Raw genomic sequence first — 25,434 nt, forward strand, 5'->3', positions numbered from 1 at the left:
CTTTGATGAAAGAGGCACAAACGAAATAAAAATTACAATTGATAAAAAACTTTTATTCATTAAAAATATAAACAAAGTATAAAAGTAAAGCATAATATCGAATCAGTCCAATTTGGAAAAATATTTTACAATAATAAACGCGATTTTCAATTGCACTAACACTATAATTGGAAGACTTAAACAACGTAACTAAACATTATGGCCTCACCATCGCATTAATATTAATTAAATAGAGTTAGTTACCTATCTTCATGACCATTAAGAATCGGTCTGAAGTACTCTTCAAGTTCAAATTCATGCCATTACACTAGATCAGTGTACCTATTTCAGCCTTTCACATAATCTGAGTTCGCGTACCCATTTAGCATATTTTTTTTATTCCAAAAGGAATTTGTAGTATTAACTATGAACTCGGAAATGTGTTTGTTTTGTTCGAGTAGCGTGGTTTAAACACTGCTCCCTTTGCGCAGAAAAGACTCATAGTGACTGCCTTCCTATAGATCGGGAATGAATTTAAAAAAAATTAAGGCATTCGTTAGTTAATTTTCTTTTAAACAGACACTATGGATATACACACAAATAAGATTGAAGCCGCATTGGCCAATGTGTAAGTGGTAAAAATACTCTGCAAGAAGTAATCTAAGTGCCATGTAACATTGTAAATAAATCAATTAAGTTACAATTGCTATTTTTTACCTTACATTGCGCTGTTTAGTACTTAGTATAAGGCTCAATAATATATTGTAAACATCGAGAATATCAATTTAAATCATATTTCGAATATTCACAAATTTCAAATATCGTACATCATGAAAAGAGTAGACTCACGTCACTGACCTATTGAGAAAAAAGATAAATGCTTTTTTGTTATAAATAAATAGCTACACACGCATTGCATCAAGTAACTTTAGCAATAACAAACATGCCAAAGTGCCGGTTAAGCAAAATATGTGTTGCACAATTTGAAAATTTTTAGATGACGTCATAAGTAACTGTTAATCGTAACCATCCAATCTTCGCCGGTTAAACCTATTGTTAATGTTAAATAGATAATTAGCGACCTGTCAAAAGATTCAAATAAAAATTCGATATTGACGTGATATTTAAGTTTTTAACTTTAACTATGCCAACAACTATACAACACATTCCGCAGTCTATGTTAAAGTCAACGTTACTGTTAACGTTAACTTTTACTTAAACCTTAACTATAACAACTAAAATGATGCAACTCAGCCATAGTGCCAAATACCAAACATGCCAAGTTAGGAGCCACTAACCTATCACCATAAAAATAATGGCAAGAATATTTTGACTTCTTCATAATGACATAAAAATATCCGTAAGACCATAACATATTAATAACTCTGGATTTGTACAAATTAAAAGATAATTATTAACTATGTAATATTAAATTCATTGCTTATAAAATATATGAGATTCATATCTATCTAACCTAACCCAAGCCTTTTTTTAAAAGGCATATTTTTATAATCGCAAGATTTTTAACCCTTTGTAATCAATCTACTATGGAGATTCTTTATGGGAATAATTATGTAATGTACCCAGCCCACCTGTTGTTAAAAGACACAGTGAGTGCTGGAATTGAGTCATGACACTACACTACAACAACCTTTATACCATAACACAGCATGCCTCTGTGGCTTACACATTGTGGGTAGATTGAAATTTTCTTTGATAAACGCACACATCTAAATAAATCACTTTTTTATTATTTAAACTGTGTAAAATACATTCAAATGGATGAACGGTGTTTGGATATTTATTGGTTGTTAGTTAATTACAGTAAACTTTGTATTTAACAACTATTATTTGTGTAATAGGTTTAGCTTTTAATTTGTAATTAATTACTTACTTTAATATTGTAATTGGTTCACGCCGTTTTATTAAAGTATAAATAAATTCGTTTTTGCTCTGGAAAGGATACGAAACGTCGAGTTACATTAATAATAAAGATGTAACTTTTGATGTAAAAATAATTTAAGAACACAGTAGCAAGTACACGCGTTTAATCCTTTAAAAAGTGTTTTATTTAGAATGAAATTGTTCAAATGTTGAAACATGTCGTTTTAAGGTAAAATCTAACAATTTATACGTCTAGATAGTCTCTTGCTGTTCTATTCTATTCTTCGTACTATTGTGGAAGGTATACCACAAGAATACCAATCTCGTGTAGAAGTAGACCACCAAGCTTAGAGTATTTGTTTACTAATTTTAATGGAAGTGATCCGTGCTAAAGATTGATACAAGTTTTGTTTTTTTTAAACCAGAAACAAATATTTTGAGCTGAGAAATGCACCCACACTTACACAAAGTGTCATACAAATCGTGAGTGTAAGACGTAGTTTGTCGCGCACACCAAAGTATTAAGTCTGGCCTGTATTTTTCGGTTGTCTAAAAGCATGAGACTTTATCTAGATGTAAAAATTATGTAAAGTATATCCCATGCAATTGAATATAAATTGAAAGCGAACGAGGCGTTGCTCTAATGATATTTCCGTCTGTGTTACGTCATCGTCGTGATTTTTTTGTCTACCTGGACCTGATGTCAGTGTGACGTCACAAAATGGCGACCATTTTGATAAATAAATTGTATGATAGTGTAACGTTGTGTAGTAAGGCCAACCAGACGAGATAAGGAATGTAAACAATGATTCAGGGATTCTAAACATTTTCATAGATATCTTTAAATATTGAAAATACTTTATATATTACAAAGGTTGTCTAGAGCTGTCAGGCAGTGATTAAATAATTAAAATTCAAATAATCACAATAACACTAACAGTAACGGATTGATAATAAAATAAAACTAAGTCAATACGGAATACTAAAGGAGATTTTAAAAAGCGAAGACCTAAGCATAAACATCAAAACAAAGACCTACAACACGTGCATCCTACCATGCACAACTTATGGCTGTGAAACCTGGGCTCTGACCCAACAACACAGAGAGAAACTTGCAGTGTGTCAACGGGCAATGCAAAGGAGCATGTTGGGTTTAAAACTAAGGACATTATACATTCATACGACAAAAAACAAAAGACATCCTAACGCGGATTGATCAGCAAAAATGGAGATGAACAGGTCATTTGCTGCACTGCAACCTAGAAAAATGGTCAAGCAGGTTACTCTCTGGTACCCAAAAGAAGACAAACGGCTCAGAAGACGGCTACCAAAAAGATGGGAAGATGAAATATCTCAAATATTAGGCCAATATTCGACCAGGGTTGCTCTGGAACTGTAGAAGGCCTTTGCCAATAGTGTTTATGTTAAATTTGGAACCTCTAGCTACCGAAGTTGCATCTTTTAATACTTTAATTGTTTAATATTGTTTTTTATAAGCTAGGGTAAGAGATAATAATCGCTCGCTATAGCAATGTAAGTCAGTAACGACACAATACACGTAATGTATTATGGTAAGGGTCTGTTTGTTTACATTATTTATCCGGTCTCGCCGGCCTCAGTAAAGGTGTTCAGTCTAGAGTGAGGTGGTGTGAGGCGCGCGGGCGTAGGCCGTGGGGATGAAGCCGGAGCGCCGGGACTTGGGCGCGTGGGCCCACAGCCAGCCCTCCACGGTCTGCTGCGTCAGGTCAGCGTACACCCACTCACCGCGCTTCACCGACAGGTCGTCAGGGGCCTGCGCCTGGACACATTCAATTATTTTCATTGGGAAACAAACAGCTTTAAGTAAATAGAACAATAAATATATGGAAACTAATAGACACACCTTAATTGGACGTAATTCCAGAAAAACGTTCCAAACCTGTTCAAAAACAAATATTAACGGACTGACAAAAATTGGCAGCCCTACTGTCACTCTAAATGGCTGTACATGACTTATGCACAGCCACAGGTATGGAATACACTAATATTAATAAAACTTTAAACACGAATTCCTTAAAATGTGATGTTTGTGGCTTGGAACGGATAAGAAAAAAAAAAGTGAGAGAGCTCTGTCAGTCGGATACCGTCAATACTCAATAATTACAATTAACAATGAAAGAACCTCTTTTAGTGACAGAGTCCCGAGAGTCTCGAACAATGTGTGACGTTGACGTGCCACATGTTTGCTAATTTTAAACTAAACTTTGCAAATAATTGAAACTAGTTTGCGTAGTAAAACTTTGTAAAAATAATACTACAAGAAATAATAAAGACACTGGGATCGCACATCATCAGTAAGTATTTTGTATTTTATTAATTTCAATGTAAAATAACAGGAAGCGTATATAATTTATTAAATTTGAATTTGAGTTTAAGTTTAATAGACAATACACACTACAATATAGTTGCCGTAATAAAAAAAGCTATTGTTCTTAGGTAGTACGGTATCTAGTTGGAGCACAGCGGAGACCAATCCTTTTATATATATATATATAATACTAGCTGACCCGACAGATGTTATTCGGTCATGGTGGTCATAGTGGTCATGTTACTAAAACAATGTGTACCATGGCAGTGGTTGATTAGCAGGGACGGTTAAAGTTGAATTTTTCGGCTTTTCTGTACTATAATATGTATGTATTTGTGTAATTATTATTGTACAGAAAAGTACTCTTGAATCACTCTATCAATTGCTGAAAACTGCATTAAAATCCGTAGCATAGTTTAAAAGATCTAAGCGAACAGACGGCAGAAGGGATTTAATTTTATACTATGTAATAGTTATTTATGCAACTGTTGTGTAATAAGGGGTATTAAAATACGAATGTGGATTTATCACATGAGTGTTTTAATACCTAATTATCAACAGTTGCATACAAGACTTTACCTACACCCAGAATATGAATCCTCTAAAAGATTCTGGAACAGTTAGCTTACTGCTAACATTAAAACACCAGTCCTAGTAGTAACCTAATATCATTCATTACTGATTATATACAAATAAACTAAGTATTAATGAAACAATTATTTATTTTAGTAGTAATTTACATTTTGTATAGTGAAATAATTAAAATTCACTCGAATATAATGTTCTTTTGCAGCGTTTAAAATGAATCGCTCTTTTTTTGTAAACAAAACAATAAAAATATCGAAGAAAAATGGCGGGGATTCGAATAACCTACTTTTTTTCATTAACGAATCGTGGTCACACCAGTGTGACTACGAGTAATTTTTATTCCTCGTGGTCACACCAAGGGTTATTATGTGGACTAAATTAAAAAATAAATAATAATAAATTAATTAATAATAAATAAATTATTAACTGTCTTAAAAGAGGATATGGAAATTGTCATTGAAAAAAGCCCAAGGAAAAAGAGACAAATTGAGAAAGATAATTTGATCATTAATACCCAAACAAAACTTATTAATAATAATATTTCTTTAGGCCATTTTATGGAAATACTTCGTTAATTATATACCTATGTACAAAAGTTAAACATCTTTGCCTATTTCGACACATGGTACTTATTACACCACTAACGTTTTAACTAATTTTACATCTTAATAAAATAGTGTAGTTAAACCCGTGGTGTGAATTCTATTCTTAATCATTCGTTATCTAAACTATCGAGAATGTCGATATCATGAGAATTGAAATTGACACATCACTTATATCAATTACCAACAGGGTGTAGTAAAACCCTTGGTGTGACCACGAGGAATAAAAATTACTCGTAGTCACACTGGTGTGACAAACTGGTGTGACCACGAGTCGTGAATGCTTTTTTTTACGGCGCGCGACGTTCTAGTAGTATGGAACGCGCGAAAACGAAAATGTTCTTTTTTTGAAATTCATACAGATACCACGCATCGAGCAATAAGAATGTGGCTGTCTGTTGAAACTCTTTGCGCATGGAGGGATCGAAAAAACAAACATAGGAGTGTTGTTATGAAATTCAGTACAACATTACAACACTCGTTTGGATGATGTAATGGTTATTAGAACATTGGGTGTTTTAATGTTGGCAATAAGCTAACTGTTTCAGAATCTTTAATAGAGGACTTAAAGCATGGGTGTAGATAAAGTAAATTAAAACTCTAATAGGCGACGCAACGGCATGATATGTTATCAATATTCTAGTCTGTGTTGGCTGAAATAAAAGAAATAGTAACATAACATTCTGGTAGATACCTTGTAGTCATACAACATGACTAGTTCAGTTCCGTGGTATCGGCCGTCATTGTCCTGTTGCGGGAGGTTGCTTATATTTTTGCTATTGCTTAACATTAATGTGTTCAGTTTATGTTGCTGCGGCAATGTGTGAATATTTCCTTGGTCCTGTGGCGTCGCTGTGGAAATAAAATTTGAATTTTATTTCATACTAATTTTACCCACTATGCTATTTAAAAAAGTCTCACCTTGAACTACTGCTGGGTACACAAAGCCCGAGGGTATAAAACCTTCTTGTCCATCACTCCTTACTATCCAGTACCAATCAGGGTCTTCTCTATTAAGAACTGTAATAAAATAGCGATATAAAGATATATAAAATATTATAGATTAATGAGAAGTGAGAATATGTTTAAACTGGCATTGATAGAAATAACCATATTCCATGAGTTTACAAAAACCTCTTCTTACACGCTTTGACCTATATCTATGTAAGTATGTAGCGGAAATTTGGACACGATTTTCGCGAACTTTAATCGGATCGAATTGAAACTTTGCACCAAGGACCAATGATAATACAATGATTTAAACAGTCTGTAATTTCTTTTAAAAGCTTGGTATGTAGGTTTGTATGTAACGGAACACTGAACGTGATTTACAACACCTTCAGAACGTCAGATTAATTTGAATCTTTGCACACACAATGTCTGATGTCAATTAAATAATTTACATAATCTCCATTTTTCTTACCATTATCTTCATTAAAAGGATAAAAACACATATTAGAAAGCTGTTTACTCTAATCATTATTATGCAATCAGATGTTCCACATGATTTGCAAAAATTACTGTATGTGTGTTGCAGGGTGATGATAATTGACAATAAGCCTTTAAACACTTTTTTAAGAATGTCATCGAGAACAAGGCAACATAGATTAAAACGAATAACACTTATTAGTTAGTTAAATTGAATAAATGTTATATAGGAAAATAAATCAGAATATCAGAAAATTGGCAGATGAGAAAAACTTACTGCTTCTATTGAGCAGAGTATTAATTTAATAACCACTGCTTCTATTGAGCTGTGTAATAATTTAAGCAAAGATTTGGAATATTATCCAAAAAATTAAACAATAAGACAATAGGGGACTCCTCTAGCAGTGTAAAAACACAAAGTTATATTACAAGTACTAGAATAAGTAATAATTGTAAAATTGCAAACCTGATGCACCAAAACATGCAAGGATTATTAGGTAAAGAAGTTGAACTGGAGTTAATTATCAATCATAAAGATATAAATATGTTTAACAGAGCACTGGCTCAAAAAATATGAGCTCATTTTTAACTTCTGTGGCAAGTGCGTTTAGCAGAGAAAAGGCTACACGTGGCAGCTCTCTAATACACGTATAACAGAGATGCTAAGTAAATTATTTAAATTCAAAGAACGAGAAGATATTGTGGGCCTCTCTGTTGAACGTACAATTGAAATAGCCTGTGCAGAGCTCGAGAGCGCCATTGCTGTTAGTATATACAGACCCCCAGATGCAGTATATGAATTATTAATAGAAAGTGTATTGGAGGAGGTTTTATTAAAATTATCTAAGAAGTATATCATGATATTTGGTGATTTTAATATTAATTTATTAGAAAAATCCATGACCAGTATCAGATTCAGATCTTTATTCAAATCATATGATTTAATCAATATTTTCTTAGAGCCTACTAGAGTAACTGGCACCTCCAAAAGCTGTATTGATAACATATTTACCAATTATAAACCCATTTCTCAGGCAATAATAAAGAAACTGAGTTCAGACCACTTTGGTCAGTTAGCCTTTAAATGTTAGTCTTTACATATTGAGGTCAATAAATGTACTAAAATTAAAAAGTTTACGTTTGTTCCTGTGAATAATAGGCGAATGGAGAAATATAGAGACAATGTGTCAGTTAAACTCTCAAATTTGGATTTCTTCAAATATAATATTAATCCCAATGAAATGTATGATATTGTGTTATTTAAAATAATTAAAACAGAGTTTGCTTCTATATTTACTTCTAAGACAGTCAAATCAGGTGGTCTCCTGTCATTTAATGATCGAGCAACAGCTGGCATTCATAGGAGCAGACAAAGGCTATATGAACTATATAGTGAGAGATCATTGTATAAGCAAAAAACTTTTAAATCTCTAGACATGAAAAAAATTGCTGATATGGGGCATTTCTAATAAAATAATAAGTTCAATAATTGATGTCATAGCACCATATCTTGCAATAGTCTTTAATAATTGTATTAATCATGGCGGTTTTCCTTCTGAAACATAGTAAAATTACACCAACATTTAAGTCGGGATGCTCTTCTGACCCGAATAACTATCGTCCTGTGTCGGTTTTGCCGACCCTTAGTAAAAATTTTGAAAAAATAATTTTAAGCCAAATGCTTACTTACTTTAACTCTCATAAGTTCTAACTCTCTAACTTCATTTGAAACAATTTAGTTTTACTAGGGGATGTTCAACAACGGATGCAGGTGTTGAGCTTATCAAGAATATTTTTGATGCCTGGGAGGAATCGCAGAATTCACTTGGCATCTTCTGTAATATATCTAAGGCTTTTGATTGTGTTCAACATTCAACGCTTGTCTGGAAGCTATGTCACTATGGCATAAAAGGAACTGCGCTCGATCTTCTGATTTCATATCTAAACAATAGAATTCAGAAAGGTTGACGTGAATGGCAGGAGATCTCCTGGGACTCCTCTCAGTATGGGGATACCACAAGGGTCTATTCTCGGACTGTTCCTCTTCCTTATCTATATAAATGAACTTCCTAATCTTGTAGAGAAAAAACATAAGGTAGTATTGTTTGCGGACGACACTTCACTGATTTTCAAAGTGAAAAGAAAACAAGCTATGCATGATGAAGTGAACGATATTCTATCTGACATCGTGTACTGGTTTAGCGCTATTGTTAAATAGCAAGAAAACGAAATATAAAAATTTACCATACTAATTGTCAAAAATGTTGATGCAAGTGTTTTGTTAAACGGAGAGGTGATAAAACCGGTGGAATCTGCTAAATTTCTTGGCATTACTCTGGATTCCAAATTGCAATGCGGCCCCTCTATTGAAGGATTGGCGAACAGACTTAGTTCTGCAGCATACGCGGTTAAAAAGATTAGACAATTAACTGACATAGATACGGCGCGGCTAGTAGGTATACTTTAGTTATTTCTATAGTATTATGTCCTATGGTATATTGCTATGGGGTAGCGCTGCCGATATTAATACAATATTTGTGCTGCAGAAGAGGGCTAATTCGCGCTATTTATAACCCAGGCCCTGAGGAATCATTGACAGCAAAATTCAAAGAAATTAACATCTTGACTTGCTTTTCAATATACGAGGGCTGCACTAAAAATATCGGGAATGGAATATTTCCACTGTTTCTGTCATATTAAAATCTTTTTAATTGAAAACTCCTTGGTATTAAAAATCGAATACCATTTATTTATTTAAAAAAAAAATCTCGGTCTTGTCACAAGGTCTTTTCAAACTTGTTTAGTCGTTGAGAAAATGGAATTGACTTGAGAAAATTATAGAGCGATGATTTATTATGACTTTCGAAGTGGTTTAACACAAAAACAGTGTGTTGACCGGATGATTTCTGCATTTAGTGATGAAGCCCCATCAAAAACCACAATTTATCGCTGGTTTGCTGAATTTCAACGTGGACGTGTCAAGCTGAGTGATGATCCCCGTCAAGGTCGTCCAAAAACTGCACTCACCAAAGAAAACGTTGATGCTGTGCGTAAGCTGATTGAGGAAGATCGACATGTGACATACCGCGAAATTGAGGCAATTTTAGACATTGACATGAGTCAAATACAAATAAACTTGCATGAACAATTAGGTGTATAAAAGTTGTTTTCCCGATGGATACCGCATTTGCTCTGTGAAGAGCAAAAAGCGGCTCGCGTTACTTGGTGCGTCAGAACTCTTGAAAGATTCCACGCAGGATCCTCAAATGCTGTATACAACATTGTATCAGGTGACGAATCCTGGATATACGCGTACGAACCCGAAACAAAAAACCAGCCACGAGTTTGGGTGTTCGAAAATGAGTTAAAGCCAACAAAAATTGTTCGTTCACGGAGTGTTGCAAAAAAAATGGTGGCCACGTTTGTCTCCAAAACCGGCCATGTTGCGACTATTTCTCTTGAGGGACAAAGAACGGTTCATGCAGAATGGTATGCTAGCATTTATTTGAGACAGGTCGTTTCTGAACTCCGTAAAGAGAACTGCAACCGCCGCATCATCCTCCATCACGACAAAGCGAGTTCTCACACCGCGCACAGAACAAAAGAGTTTTTAGAGCAAGAAAACATAGAATTATTAGATTATTATTATATAATTATTAGCCGTACAGCCCCAACCTAAGCCCTAATGATTACTATACTTTCCCTAAAATAAAGAATAAATTGCGTGGTCAGAGATTTTCATCACCTGAAGCTGTGGACGCCTACAAAACGGCCATTTTAGAGACCCCAACTTCCGAATGGAATAGTTGCTTGAATGATTGGTGGTTCCATCGTATGGAAAAAAATGTCAAATTTCGCGGAGAATACTTCGAAAAGCAATAAATACATTTTTAAATAGTAATGTTGTGTCATTGCCTTGACTCCCGAAATTTTCAGTACCACCCTCGTATTCTTAATAATGTAATGTATCTCTTCATAGGCACATAAATGAATTTGCTAGAAACTGTCATAAACATATTGTTAACACCAGGAACAGACATAAGCTTATAATGCCTACTGATGCCTATGAATACTACTCGGCTAAGTCGAGTTAGCAAGTCTTTTGTGGGGCGATGTATATGCTTTTACAACACGATCCCAGAAAATGTTCAAAACAAAAGAATTACGTTATTCAAAAGGCTTATGTGTAAAAATTACAAGTTAAATTTGTACGAAAATTCATGGACGATGCTTCTACAATATGTCCCAGAAAATGTACACAACAAATGTGTTACGAAATTTAAAAGAATTGTTAAAAAACTTTTGTGTGGTAAAGGTTACTATAACATAAATGACTTTCTTAATGATACCACAGAGGGAATGGAGCCTCAGGCTATTCAATAATAAATTTAATTGTACAATGTTACTTTGTAATCTTATTTTTGATGAAAAATAAGTCCGCTGAGTTTGTCACACCCATTCTTCTCAGGCCTGAAGCATTCATTTTGGAATGGGTGGTAGTTTTTTGACTTTCAATAAGTGATGTCACATCCCATTTTTAACCGACTTCACAAAAGGAGGATGTTATCAATTCATGTTATCAATTCGTCGGTATGATTTTTTTTATGTTTGTTACCTCAAAACTTTCGACTGGGTGAACGGATTTTGATAATTATTTTTTTATTTGAAAGTATTTTGGTCCAGATCTGACAATTGCATCCATGAGAAAAACCATAAAAGTCCAAAAAATTCCAAAAATAGCAATAACCGTAACTAGAATTAGATTAATTAATTATATTGTATAAAAATACGCAATTATTTTTATACTTTTTAGTGCATATTATATCTATTGTTTTGGAATAGTGTATTTGAAGTCTGTTGTTTTTTTGTTAAAATTTTGTCTTGAATAAAAATATTTGAATTTGAATCTCACATAAATGTAGACATATCTTAAAATTTCATTAATTACATTGAATCTGATTAAGAGCAACCTTCTGAAATGCCGCAAGATGGCAAATATATGGACGAAAAGCTGAGTCTTAATATTTTAGTAATTTTCTTGCTTGTTACAAACAATAAGTACATTGACAGAAATAATGTCTTAGTAGATAGTAAATATATTATATTAGTCATAAACAAGTTCAGCTACAGGAAAATTTCTAAATAATATTCACATAACATGATTTTGAAAAACAATTAATATACATTTTCGTTAGTTTTTAATTAATTAAACAATTTTGTGGTGGCAAAGCTAAGTGTTCTAGAAATAAACATATTAACTTGTGACACTAGATGAGTTGCTTGCCTTTTCTACTTTGCTCTGTCTGTGTTAGAGACTTTTCTCTCTCTCTTGTGTGGATAGACATGCTAGTATAATATAAGTCTATTATGGAAACAAAACAATTTATTATTAAAACCATTTACAAAAAGGGATGATAAAATGTTCATACCTGTAACAAATTCTCCCCTTTCCACATCAACATCATTTTCGTCCCGTGCGGTAAATGTGTAGAGGACAACATATCTACCGGAGGGGTCTTTGCTAAATGGACATGCTTCACCTTCACTTCCTAGTTCTGAGTGACCATCATTTGTTGCACCATCCGATAGAGATAGCCTGTTAACAAAATAAAAGAATGATTAAAAATTTTACTGAAGGTTTAAGGTTCATATTGATGGTATTGAATTTGCGCAATATATTGTATGAATTAAAAAAATACTGTGCTATGTGGAAAACGAATGTGATCGGATTGACCTGCAGGGTAGTTGACCTCCAATTATACATATTTATTATTATGAGATACCATGAGAAAATTAGCTTGCTCAGTAAGAAATAAATGACCTAATATACATTACTTACTGTGACACATCTCTGTGTGCTAAATCAGTAGGGGAACGACTTCTTGGTAGTTTTTTCTTCAAATCATGATGTTCACATGGTGCACAGTAGGAATGTGGAATAAAACCCTCCCGTCGAGATTCTGCTACTATCACATACACCCAATCATTTTCTCTGTACAATACATTCACTATTTGTCCTCTCTTGACCTAAAGTTTATAGGAAAGGTTATATCATTGAAACTTATATGTATATATATAAAAGTATCTATATCTGTTTGTCTACTTTTTACCATCTAAATTAACTAATGATTTCAATTAAATCTAGTATGGCCTTAAGTCTAATTAGACTTAAAAACAATTTCTTCCAAAATGTTGGGGTACACATACAAAGTCACAGGATTGCTATAATATTTGTAGTTAGAATCAATATCTCTCACCACCGAGGAACAAAGTACTATATTTGTGTTTCAACAAAGTTATTTCAGATTAGAGAAGTTTTAAGATAGGTACATATTTTTATATTCATAGAATAAGTGCTATAGTTACATTATAAATAAATTATATTTGCAGTCTTACATATTTTGTATATATAGAATATTTATAAAGCTACGTACCTCCAGTTCATCATCAACACATGGTGCAAAATCATGAAGAACTACCATTTTTGAGTCAGGACTGAGTCCATGTTCTTTTTCAATCCCAACTCTTACTAAAGTCTCAATGCTGGCAGAACCAGTTATACGACCCATGCCAGGACTCAAACCTGATCCTGGTCTCGAAAGGTCCTTGTCAGAATCATCACTACTTGCTAAAAATAAATTTAAATAAAATATTATAAGTTACTCTATTCAATAAAAAATTAAGATTTAAAACCTATTGGTTCAAACCATAAGGTCATTGACTTAAATTTCCCACGGAAAGCTCATGTGTGTTACTTACATTTCTTTTTCTTTCCCCGTCTTATTCGCACAGGACACAAAAACGCCATTTAATTTTATTTAATAAACTGGTTATGTTGAATTTCAAATAAACATATTTGACACAAAATAATTAACTTTGCACTGTGCATACATAAATCAAAATATTTTCAACTGTATGACAGAAAAAAATTAAAATTTTGTCGCTTTTCAGACTTCTCACTTCTGCCGATTGCAAACAGATTGCAGAAAGCAAATTTGACGCAAAGCAAAGCCACAGAGAATGTAATTCTTACGTCAAAGTTATCGTAACTTCAAAGTGCTGATAACACGGGTCAACATGAAATTTGACTTTGATTGCAAAGCATTAAATTTCGGTAGTTTAGGTCGTAATTAGACGGAAAAAAATTATATGGCATGAAAAACTTTGCTTTTGTGCTTAGAAGACTGATTGAACGAAATTTTTAAAAATCTCGGATTTTAATTTTTGAATGAAAATAAAACTATTGAAATAAAAATGTTTATTATTTTTATTAAGTTTTACTATCAAATTAGCTTACAGAAAAGTTTCTTTTATGTTCATAGCTACTTTCTCTCAATAAACCCCAAATATAGTGGCCCATCATGTTTTCATTGTATTGGCCTTGATAGCGTTGTTCAAAATTCATGATGTCCTGATGGAAACGTTTTCCTTGCTCTTCGGAATAGGCTCCCATATTGTTTTTAAATTTATCCAAATGAGCATGCAGCATATGTACTTTTAATGACATCCTGCAGCCCATGGCCTTAAAATTTGTAAGCATATCCTCAACTAACTTTTCGTAGTTTTCAGCTTTATTATTTCCTAAAAATCCAGAAACTACTGCTTTAAAACTGTTCCAACTTGCTTTTTGTGTACGATTCAGCAACGTTGGAAATTTTCCATCGGCGATAATCTGTCTTATTTGCGGACCAACAAAAACCCCAGCTTTAACCTTTGCTTCCGATAACTTCGGAAATTTTTTTTTTAAGTATCCAAAAGCTTCTGAAGTTTCATCCAGTTTTTTAACAAATTGTTTCATCAACCCTAACTTAATGTGCAAAGGCGGCATTAACACTTTTTCCGCTTCAACAATCGGCTCAAATTTGACGTTCTGTTTTCCGACACACAATTCTGTTCTTACAGGCCATGACCGTTGAATATAGTGTTTAGAATCCGCTCTGCTATCCCACAAGCACAATTAACACGGATACTTTGTATATCCACCCTGTAGCCCCATTAAAAATCCCACCATTTTAAAATCTCCAATCAGCTCCCAGTTATACTCACGATACTTTACAGATTCAAGCAAAATTTTGACACTTTCATAATTTTCTTTAAGATGTACTGAGTGAGCAATTGGAAGAGACTGAAATTTATTTCCGTTGTGCAATAGAACTGCTTTTAAACTTTTTGTAGAGCTGTCAATAAATAAACACCATTCGCTAGGGACACAGGGTATGCCAATTGCTTCAAACATACCTTTAATGTCATTACAAAAACAAAGTCCATCTTCCTTCGTGAAAAACGTTGCAAACATTTCATGCCTAGTCCGCTGATCCGTGATCTTAACATCATCAAGCAAATTCCACTGTTTTAACCGAGAGCCTAGAAGCTCTGCTTTATTTTTTGGCAAATTTAAATCTCTAATTAGATCGTTAAAATCTTCTGAAGTAATGAGATAGTGTTTTGGTTGTTCAGGTGTAGGCAAAAACTTCTTGTCGGAATTACTTTTATAAGAACTAAAAGCTGAGCCACTTTTCTGCGATAATTTTTTTGGTGGCTCAGGTACTGGTCGTGTCAGGTCGTGAGCAATTGGAGCAGAAGAAGATTCGAGGTCAGGATATTCAATAGGTTTTGCATTTTTACCTCTACATCTTTTACTCGGATTCACCATACAAAAGTAGCAGTCAGTAATATGGTCTTTTGGTTCTCGCCAAATCCTTGGTATTACAAATTTCATAGACCTTTTCTCACCTCGATACCAACCTAAAAATATAAAAATAAAAATTAATATGTCTATTATTTTGGATTCATTACTTTTGCTTACCTTCCAAACACCTTTTACAATAACTACAAGCAACATGTGAAGCCCATGGCTTATCTTGATTCCGTACAGGACAGTCAAAATATGCTTCATAGGCTTCACAGAGAACGTGAGATGTCTTTAGTTCATATTTCACGTCTCGAACTTTAATAAATTGACCACATATAAAACAAAATGCATCAGCATCGTATTTGCACTTTCGTGACGACATTTTAAGTTATTCTGGGCTTGTAATTAACACCTGATGGTTGTTTATCACTCGGGTGCCATCTAGCGGCACAGTGTAAACGTTAATACCCCACTCTCACCGCGCGGTCTTTTTAAAAATATTAAAATCAATTAAAATTTATGAAAAAATTTAAAAATGAGTATTATTATTATAACTATCACAAAAGCAAACTTTATACCGAAAAAAGGTATTTTCTTTTCGTTTTTGTGCATAACTAACTGGAAAATAATAGTATAAACTTTAGGACAAAGAACGAAAATTTTTTTGTAGAGTCGTGTAATGTTTTCAATAAGCTATGGAACATCCCAAACTGTAGAAAAGATTTCGGTTTTTTAAGTATTTACTGGTATTTCCATTCTAGATTTTAATATGTCTGAGGGCTACTTACAGGGCTTACTTATTGTTATGCTATTTTTCTAATCTTCTTTAATTAAATTCTAACAATTTTTAGAGCACAAAGTTCTCGGGGTGGCAGAGAACAACACAGAATGAATTCGGGATCATTTTAAAATCCAATGTGGAAGCCGCAAAATTATTATTGTAAAAATATAAATATTGTTTCGTAGAATTTGGGGTCAGTTTCTTGGGGTAGCAAAAAATTAATTTAGGATTAGGTTTGAAATCCAAGATGGCCACCGCGCAGAGTTATCGAAACGATATTATCTTTCCCATGTGGCTGACACCAAATTTAATTTAATGCAAATTTTGTATAACAGCAATATTGAGTTTCTTATTAATTTAAATATAAAAGATGAAAAATGTGGGATAGAATATATTTTTTCATTCCTCAGACTCATCGTCATCATCATTTCAGCCGGAAGACGTCCACCTCTGGACAAAGCCCCCCTACAAAGATCTTCATGATCCTGTGCTGCCCTCATCCAACCTATTCCGGCGGCATGGACTAGATCGTCGCGTCGGTCCATCTTGTGACTTTACTAACTTTTTTAAGATAAAAGGATGGGACAGGTTCCAGCGGGAGATTCCTTTGCTCAGGATGCCGGCTAGATTATGGGTATCACAACGGCGCCTATTTCTGCCATGAAGGAGTAAGGTGTAAGCAATACTGAGATTCGGTCTCAAGGGCGCCATAGATGAGACTTAACATCTTATGTGTCAATGTGACAAGCGCAATAATTGTAGTGCCACTCAGAGTTTTTGAGTTTTTCAAGAATCCTGAGCAGTACTGTATTGTAATGGGCAGGGCGTAAAATTTAATAAAAATAGATAAATTAGATAAAATAGTTTATATATTACATATATCGTCATATTTTCAAGGAAGATGCCAATTCATTTGATTAAGCTAGATTGATATATGGATGTCCATATATCAAGATATGTATCTTTGGATTACGTTAATTTAAAAGCTTTTTAATTACACTTCTGATCAGAAACAATGTTGTTTTAAGACGTCACCGCCTAGGAACATAGAAAGATAGTTCTGTGTTCACCGCTGTATAGGCGCGTATTTCCAAACGTTTCAAATTACGTGAACTTTCAAATGCTATTAATAACTGTAAGACTACAGTGTAAAATTATAATATTTTACAAAAACTGTTGATGTCCGCAGGATTAGGGTTTGTGTTCTTGCGTGCCCGAATATTTTCTCTTGCCCATAATTTATTGAGTAGACAAAAGCACATTCAATGAGAAATCATGTTTTATTATTAGTAATAATTTTATAAAATTTTCAGGTTTAAATAGATTTTTTATTTTATTTAAGTACATCCATTGTTATGAAATTCCGAATATATATAAAACAGTAGAACTGTTTAATTTTTTACAACAATAATTACACACGCAACGTACATTGTTTGATACAAACTATCATAATAAGGTTCTTATAAGTAATATATAAACTTACTAAATTGGCACGTTATACTCATTTATGTTAATTTTCTTCTATCTATGATAGTCTCGAACTGTGTTACTTATAAACGCAAAGTAAAGTGAATTACTTCTCCCTGTCATGTGATTCTGTTGTGACAAAATTTTAAACTTGGAATAACTATACTTCGTGTTTATTAACAACCGAGCATAAGTATAGATAAAAGTGTTAATTAGCTCTCGCTTTCTGCGTTGAGCTTATCTTTTCCTCATAATCACAATTAAAATTAAATACAAAATGTGTATCATTTTTATCGAGTAACTAGATTTCTATTGAAAAACACAAATATCGAATATTAACTATTTCATATAGGTAGGATAAACTAAATATGCTGAGTATCTGTTAGTGAATGCCATTGCTCATGCCGGTGATCGGGGAACTTAATGCAATCCATCCAGTGTTTCAACCTTCTTCCTTTACTGCTAGTGCCCAAAACAAGACTGCCAAGAAAGTCGTTCGGCTTGCCATAGTCTTTGTCCCAGACTGTCAATGACAAACTTTGGCGGGAAAGATCAGTCAACCGCGTCTCGAAAAAGAAACCCTCGTTCCAAACAGGATTCAAGTTGCGCCATTTTATGGAGGTCTTGTGTTTCTTGTGGCATGGATCTGGATCTAAGTGACTAGAATGTGAAAACACAAAAGTTTTACCCCCTTATTCATAATAGTCTGCTAACTTAAAGCATTGCTAGTCTTCTTCTCTTGACCTAAGTCAGAATGAGAAAAAAAATTCCTTAGCGGCTGTTTAAAGTTAGCGGACCATTATAAATAAGGGGGTTATTGTCAAAAAACAAAGTAACTGATGAAGTGACCCTTATTGACACATTATTAATATCCCGAAACACACCTGGCGTTATCTTAACATTGATTTTAGTGTCAAAATGCCAAACTGATTGACAATTTTTTAGTCTGATTTGTAAAACTATTTCAATAAACATAAATTAATTTATTTTTGAATGCGGCCATCTTAAATTCGCCATAAGTATTTATTTTTATTATTAATATTATATTATGGCATCTGATATTATATACTATGAAACTATGAAATTGTCTGGTATTCGGTATTGCAAGGAGCTTCCTAATAAAAGTAGTATTCAAGACGTAAGCGTCTTGAGAGTTGAGATTCCTTCTGGAATATCGAACTTAATGAGATCGATTTCGGGGGAACTGAGTTCAAATTTTGAAATCATTTTTAAACCCAAGCTGAAACTCGATTAAACTTTTCTTATTTTTTATATTTCTTGAATATTGAAGAGATGTAGTTTAAAGACAATTACTTTTTTTTATGAAACTTTTTAGAATTTTAAATAAACTTTATTTGCATTATTTTCTAATCAACAAATGATCGTTACAATAACATTTAGATAACTTTCTTCCAGTAAGTATGTATGTTACTAAAGTGAAGTATATTTCATCACTATGTTCTTAAATTATTATTGATTACCAAAAAATAAATCTTATACGTGTACAAAGATAAAGCCTCCTGTTTGAATACGTTTTTTACTTGACTACCTATTGCGGAGAAGGATATTAATTTACTTTAATAATTTAAATCGAATAAGTCCTACTGACTCACAGTTTAACAAACGGATCGGAATATCCGTTGGTGTCCTGTGGCGGAAGTTCCGCGGCCCTGCACACCGTGACGGCAAGTCCTCGTCTCCTGGTGTTGTAGCAAAGCGCCAGCAGTAGTCTAGGCCCGACTGGTTCGGAATTGTTTGCCCCGGATAGCGCTAGTCGTAACTGAGCTGGTGCTTTGGAACATTCTCGAAGAGCAACGACAGCTGAACCCATTTTGTCACAACCGTATCTATAAAGTTTATAACTTTATTAGTAAGTTACTATACATAATATGTAAAAAAAAAGCGTTCGTAACAATAGGGGTTAAAGTACGAAATTGCCGTTTTATTGTAATAGGTTTTTCGAATTGACATAGAACCTTCATGGTTTGAAACTTTTTTCTTTTTGAGGTTCGTTTTTTTTCTATTTTTGTGTGAAAATGTTAATGCGGTACACAGAATACATCTACTTACCACGTTTCAACAGTATAGTTCTTATAGTTTTGGAAAAAAGTGGTTATGAGATACACGGACAGATCGACAGACATGACTAATCTATACGGTTTTAGCCATTTGGCTACGGAACCCTAAAAACCCTGTGTAGAAGTGAAACCTTCAAAAATTTTGCCTTCAAGATAATAAGACGAATGTAAAATTTCGGGAAATATTTGTAGGATTTAGTAATGACCATAGTTTGATAATTATTTAACATTTAATTCGTTTAAATTACATAGATTCATTCAGAGTCAGATCTTATATTTCGATACAAGAGGCTTATGGTAACAAAAGTAAGTAGTAAATAAATACTTTGGTGTTAATATTATGGTCCATATATCTTTGGAATACTGCCTCAATTACTGCTTTTCATCTTCTTATTGATACAGTGCAACTACACACATTTTCCAATTTAATTTGGCTTCCAAAAAATGAATCAACGGAATCGCTTTATCCGATGCAAAATTTACATTAAACCTCTAAACTGCATAATATTATGAATGCCCTGGTACACGTTGCTAGAATGACTCACGTTACGTGAATACGTATTAATAAAATTATGTTATTATTTAATAAATAAATAATAACTGGTTATTATTAAAAAATAAAAGATGTCTTAAGTATTATGTATAGTATATGTATGCTATTTTAATTTTTATTAATTCTATCCCTTATTGAAAAATCTTTTTCCTCAGAATAGCATAAAAATCATCTATTCCGTATAAGACAAACATATGACATGTACTACAAAAACGTGGTGTGGAAATGTTCATAGATTTACGTCTATGCAAGTTACTTGTATAAAAGGACTGACAGTAGGTGGTGAACAGTCTTTTTGACATTCCTACTGCACTTCTGAAGTCCTCTTATTATCATGTTCGCCCTAACTGGTAAATTTCTTCTCTCTCTCTCTCTCTCTCTCTATAATCTCTCTCATAGAGATATTGCCCGATTAAGTGCTTAAACCATACCATAGTCCAAGTAACAGTAAAAAATATTTAATATTATTTGAGTTTATAATAAGTAACAAGTTATGAATATTTGCAGTAAGCAGTTAGTAAGGTTGCATAAAAAAACGTAAACATTACATTTAGGTATCTAAATAAGAGAATTAAGTACTTAATCGGTAATGAAACTGTAAATCTTGATTTAAAAGTGTGGCAATGAGTTATTTGCCATTAAAGCTCAATCTTTTCCGAAGAAGTGGTAAATTGTAAAAAGAAAACTATACCTGTCATCATCGAATACAACAATTTCCAATGATTTGCAACTCAAATCAGATTCTGTGAGGCCAAAGAAGTGAAGAGTCTCATTGAATTCAGGATTCTTCGTTTTGTGCACTGTTTTTGTTCGGAGCCTATTTGAATATGTACCTTCTGAAAGTAAAATTTTAGAATTAGTTGATAATATTCGGTTTACGAAATATGTTTGAGATGGTTGCGAAACTGAAGTGGTAGTTGGCAGGCACATAGCTCGACGGACAGTTGGCCGTTGGTATCCCAAATTACTATCGTAAAGTTCCGGAAGACGTAGTGTTTGTAGGCCTCCCACAAGATGGACCGACGATCTAGTCAAGATCGCCGGAGTATATCATCGTGATGGCAATCTTCAGGTTGAATTGGATGGATTTAGTTTACGTATTGCACAAAACAAAAGTTCTGAATATAAAAAAGGACCTATGGTTTATATGTCATTTACGTTGGGGAGATACATAATATGAAATTAATAATAGCTTGGACGAAAAGTTGATTGAAAAGAGATATAGATTGAAATTGATATTGATTTAAAAGAGTGGTAATGAGTTTGTTACCAATTGTGATTAAAAATTAATTTTTCTGAAGTGACGGTATATAGTAGATATTTTTTTTATTTGTTAGAGTTTTTTTTTCTAAATGGTTATTGATTTATTGGTGATCAAAATAAATAATACAATACTATAAATATCTAAGTGGATACCTCGTGTGTAATTATTATTATATTATATATCAATAATATTTTTCTACATCAATCAATTTATTTTAAGTTACAAAATTCTAACTCGGGTAATCATTGAAATATCGTTGCAGACTGGTTCCTTATCGTTGGCTTCTGTCAGGCGGCAAACGTTTTTCAACTGAATATTTTTTAAACGTTTTTTTTTTAATTTTGGATTTTTTTACAAATATAATTATTATTTATGAAAAAGACACAAGGGGCCGTTCATAAAATACGTCACACTAAAATCAGTTTTTTTGACCCCCTCCCCCCTATTGTCACGCTGTGTCACACTTTCTGTGACCCTGCGTCACAATAGGGGGGGAATGAAGGATTAAAATAATAATAAATACATGAGAAACAGTACTTTCATTTGTTACTGAATCGAGAGCGCAGGGTACGTGGAAACTTTACTCTCTCAAGTATTGGAAAAACAAAGAAACCAGTTGTGACGGATCGCAACGCGCCGCTAGAGTCGCGCCACAGAGCATGCGCTCATGTCAATAAATAATAAACGGCGAACGTCACGTTGCCGTATACCCCCCGTCCCCCCTTGTCACATCTTGTCCCACCGGGCCAGCCCCCCCCCCCCCCGTCCCCCTGTATCGGAACGTATTTTATGAACGGCCCCCAAGTCGTTTTTAGATCATATAAATAAAAGTCCAATATTTTCTATGTAGTACTTATTTAAGAAAACTATATTCGTCCAATGCAACAAAATACCTCAGTTACGATTTATTGCTTTATTAATTATTTATTTATTTATTTTACACACCAAAAAAAGTATTTTACGACTTACATAAATTTAAGTACAAATATAAACCCATTCGGATTTTACCGTGTACTACACTCGTCGCATGTTATAAATAACTAAGAGAAAACTTAGAATATACTATATCACATAATATCAGTACTTCAAACTAATTACAATATGACTTCAAAGCATTTATTACAATTAACAATATTAAACACTTATCCTAGTTTTTACAAACTTATTATATAAAATTACAAACAAACCTAGTTCTTACCGCATACTTATTTACAAGTACCCTTCAATTCACTTACGTTTGTGTATTATTGTTCTCTGTTGAGGGTAAGGTAGTTTTATTACGACATATACAGGATGTTTGTGTTACATACTTATCTATTTATTATGTAATTATCAAGATAATATTTTTTTAATTTCACTTTTAAATTTTTTATTGTTATCTCCTGTTTTAAGGATGTAGGAAGTTTATTTATTAGAAATGGTACCTTGTAATTTAGTTTATTTCTACCATAGCCATTAGAAAATCTAGGTAAAAGTAGTTTTGACTCCCGAATACTGCGGGTACATACTTTGTTACTATCGTTTTTTTTAATCACTTTAAAATTTTCGTTAAAATATTCTTCACTTAATATTGCAAGTTTTATCTTTTCATGGCATGGTAGTATTTTGATTGAACAGCTTGATCTTGAGCTTTTCAGATAAGAATATTTATTTCAAAACTCAAAACATTTTCTCATTTAAAATGTTATTAACGATGCAGTGCCGCTCAGGATTATTGAAAAACCCAAAAATTTTGAGCGGCACTACAATTACGCTCGTCTCCTTGAGATTGAGTATTGTATTAGTATAAGTCTCATTTGCCCAGTAATTTGACAACATACGGCTCCATTCAGACCGAAACACATTACTGCTTTACGGTAGAAAGCTTACGGCGCCATTGCAAACTGATGCAATCAACACTTTGGAAATTATATTGTAATTGAAATGATTTGTTAAATGATAAAGCTGTTAATGTTTATTTAAAAGAATGGCAATGAGCTTCTTGCCACTACTTCTCATTAAAACTCAACCTTTTCCGAAGTGGTAGTAAATAGACCCGAGCATAACACCAAAAATCATAACTAAGATAATTTATACGTCTAGGAAGCGCCTCTTACTGTTAGGCAACTCATGAAAACAGGCCAGGTTTAGGTTACTGTTACATGACAAGCTACGTCTTACACTCGCAATAAGTATGTCACTTAGTTTTAGTTTTCGTGCGTTGCTGAAAATAGGGGTCAACTGTTTGGCGCTATTTTTTCGATGTCATCACAGCTGCCACAGTCTATCTAGACGTATAAATTATCTAAGAAGCATTAAATAGCCGATATCGACAGCTCAGTCAAAACAAACAAAATAAAGTGATTTCACTAAAAAAACAAAAAAATATTACAACATTAGCTTAAATTGTACCAAGTGTCAATAATTATATATTACATACGAGTATATAAGCATGTATATATAATTTTGCATTTATTATCTCAAAATTGATTCCTTATGAATTATTTTTGGTTTTACTTCAAACACTACCACCTGTACTGTTTAGGAACGAAATGAGAGTGCTTTGAGAGAGAAGAAACGGCGCAAGAAACTCTCTCAGCATTCTCCTTTGCGCTCTTTTTAATAAAATATACAATCCAAATTTTGTTATATTTATTGATTGTAAATTCCGCAAAGTTTTATCTATATTCTTCGACACGTGTTTTGCCTCTACACGAGGCATCCTCCGAGGAGATGTTGAGTTGCCACACTCTGGCACGAGACTCATAAAACATACAATATCGTACCGTCATTGTTATTGCTATACAATAACGTTCTATACATAATAGAACGTCATTGTTGCTATAAAATAATCATAATCTAGTCCCAGGCAGTCGGAACACTTAGATATTCAGGTGTCAAGTAGCAGTAGGTTTTACGACAGAGCCATTTTTTTAATAAAACATTAAAATTTATTTATAGATACTGCCTGAACAGTGACTGGAACTTGATAATAAAAGTGTATAAATTATTCCTTACCTCTCGGCAAAATCTCCAATCTGCAAAACGGATCGGACAGGCCTGTCATATCCATTCCGATGAGGGCTCTCGCCCGCAAAACTGTCACAGCAAGCGACGATGTACCGTTGTCATAGGCAAGCCGCACTTCTAACGTACCCAAGCCGGCATCTGGTATGACGGGCTGTCTGTCTGGTTGAGTGGGCTTTGTCTCTTTACGAGTACTGCGCAGACTGTAAGCACTGCCTTTACTGCCTGTTCGTTTGAGGCCGCCTGAGCGCGTGTTTGAACTGTCGCGGTCGGTTCTGTTGAGACTCAGTCCGCTGACGCCGTGGGTAAGTATTTCAGTTTCGCTCCAATCGTAATGACTGTCCAGCTGGAATATTATAATCTGTTAATGTGATATATCCCAATTCTGGAATTTAATATACAAATTTGATTTGTACCAAAATTCCTGGACGACGCGGGACTCGAACCCGCATCTCTTTGAACCATTTAAATTTAAATTTACAAGAGCAACATCTCAAGTCAATTTCCTAATATGAAGTTATTGGGATGAGCAAGTTATCAACTGTATAAAGTAGGTGCCGAAGTCTAGCTAAGCTCACAACCTGTGAGTTGAACAAGACATACCAAGATTGCGGTCGATGCGTCACTCGGACGGATTCGAGACTCGCATCGTCCATTAATTTTGATACAAATTAAATTTGTAATGATAACACATAAGCCTTTTGTCAAATTCTTAAATCGCACAAAACTAGGAAATTCAATTTCTTTAAAGCACCTTCAACACAAAAGCAAGTATACCCATCTACAAAGTCTGCAATGTTGCTATATTCTTTTGACGTTGTAAGA

The 25,434-nt window shown here is 33.6% G+C and overlaps 2 protein-coding genes across 2 annotated transcripts in view; both read right to left on the reverse strand.

Moving 5' to 3' along the window:
* Positions 1–38: 38 nt before the first annotated feature.
* LOC126974014 (SH3 domain-containing protein Dlish) lies at positions 39–13,797 on the reverse strand. Its single transcript, XM_050821382.1, has 7 exons — positions 13,588–13,797; positions 13,263–13,456; positions 12,668–12,855; positions 12,258–12,424; positions 6,322–6,420; positions 6,095–6,252; positions 39–3,661 (listed from the first exon to the last, which is right to left on the reverse strand). Exons 1-7 carry the CDS (start codon positions 13,634–13,636, stop codon positions 3,497–3,499), a joined length of 1,020 nt encoding a protein of 339 aa, XP_050677339.1. The 5' UTR covers positions 13,637–13,797; the 3' UTR covers positions 39–3,496.
* Positions 13,798–17,592: 3,795 nt separating this feature from the next.
* Positions 17,593–25,434, reverse strand: part of LOC126974009 (rabphilin-3A) — a 31,396-nt gene continuing 23,554 nt past the window's right edge. Inside the window, exons 6-9 of the mRNA XM_050821366.1 lie at positions 24,601–24,955; positions 21,031–21,175; positions 19,322–19,555; positions 17,593–18,368 (exon numbers count right to left, since the gene is read on the reverse strand). Coding sequence (XP_050677323.1) covers positions 18,071–18,368; positions 19,322–19,555; positions 21,031–21,175; positions 24,601–24,955 — 1,032 coding nt within the window. The 3' untranslated portion in view covers positions 17,593–18,070. The remainder of the gene's footprint in view (positions 18,369–19,321; positions 19,556–21,030; positions 21,176–24,600; positions 24,956–25,434) is intronic.

Source organism: Leptidea sinapis, chromosome 31 (genome assembly GCF_905404315.1).
Source record: "Leptidea sinapis chromosome 31, ilLepSina1.1, whole genome shotgun sequence".
Taxonomy (NCBI): domain Eukaryota; kingdom Metazoa; phylum Arthropoda; class Insecta; order Lepidoptera; family Pieridae; genus Leptidea; species Leptidea sinapis.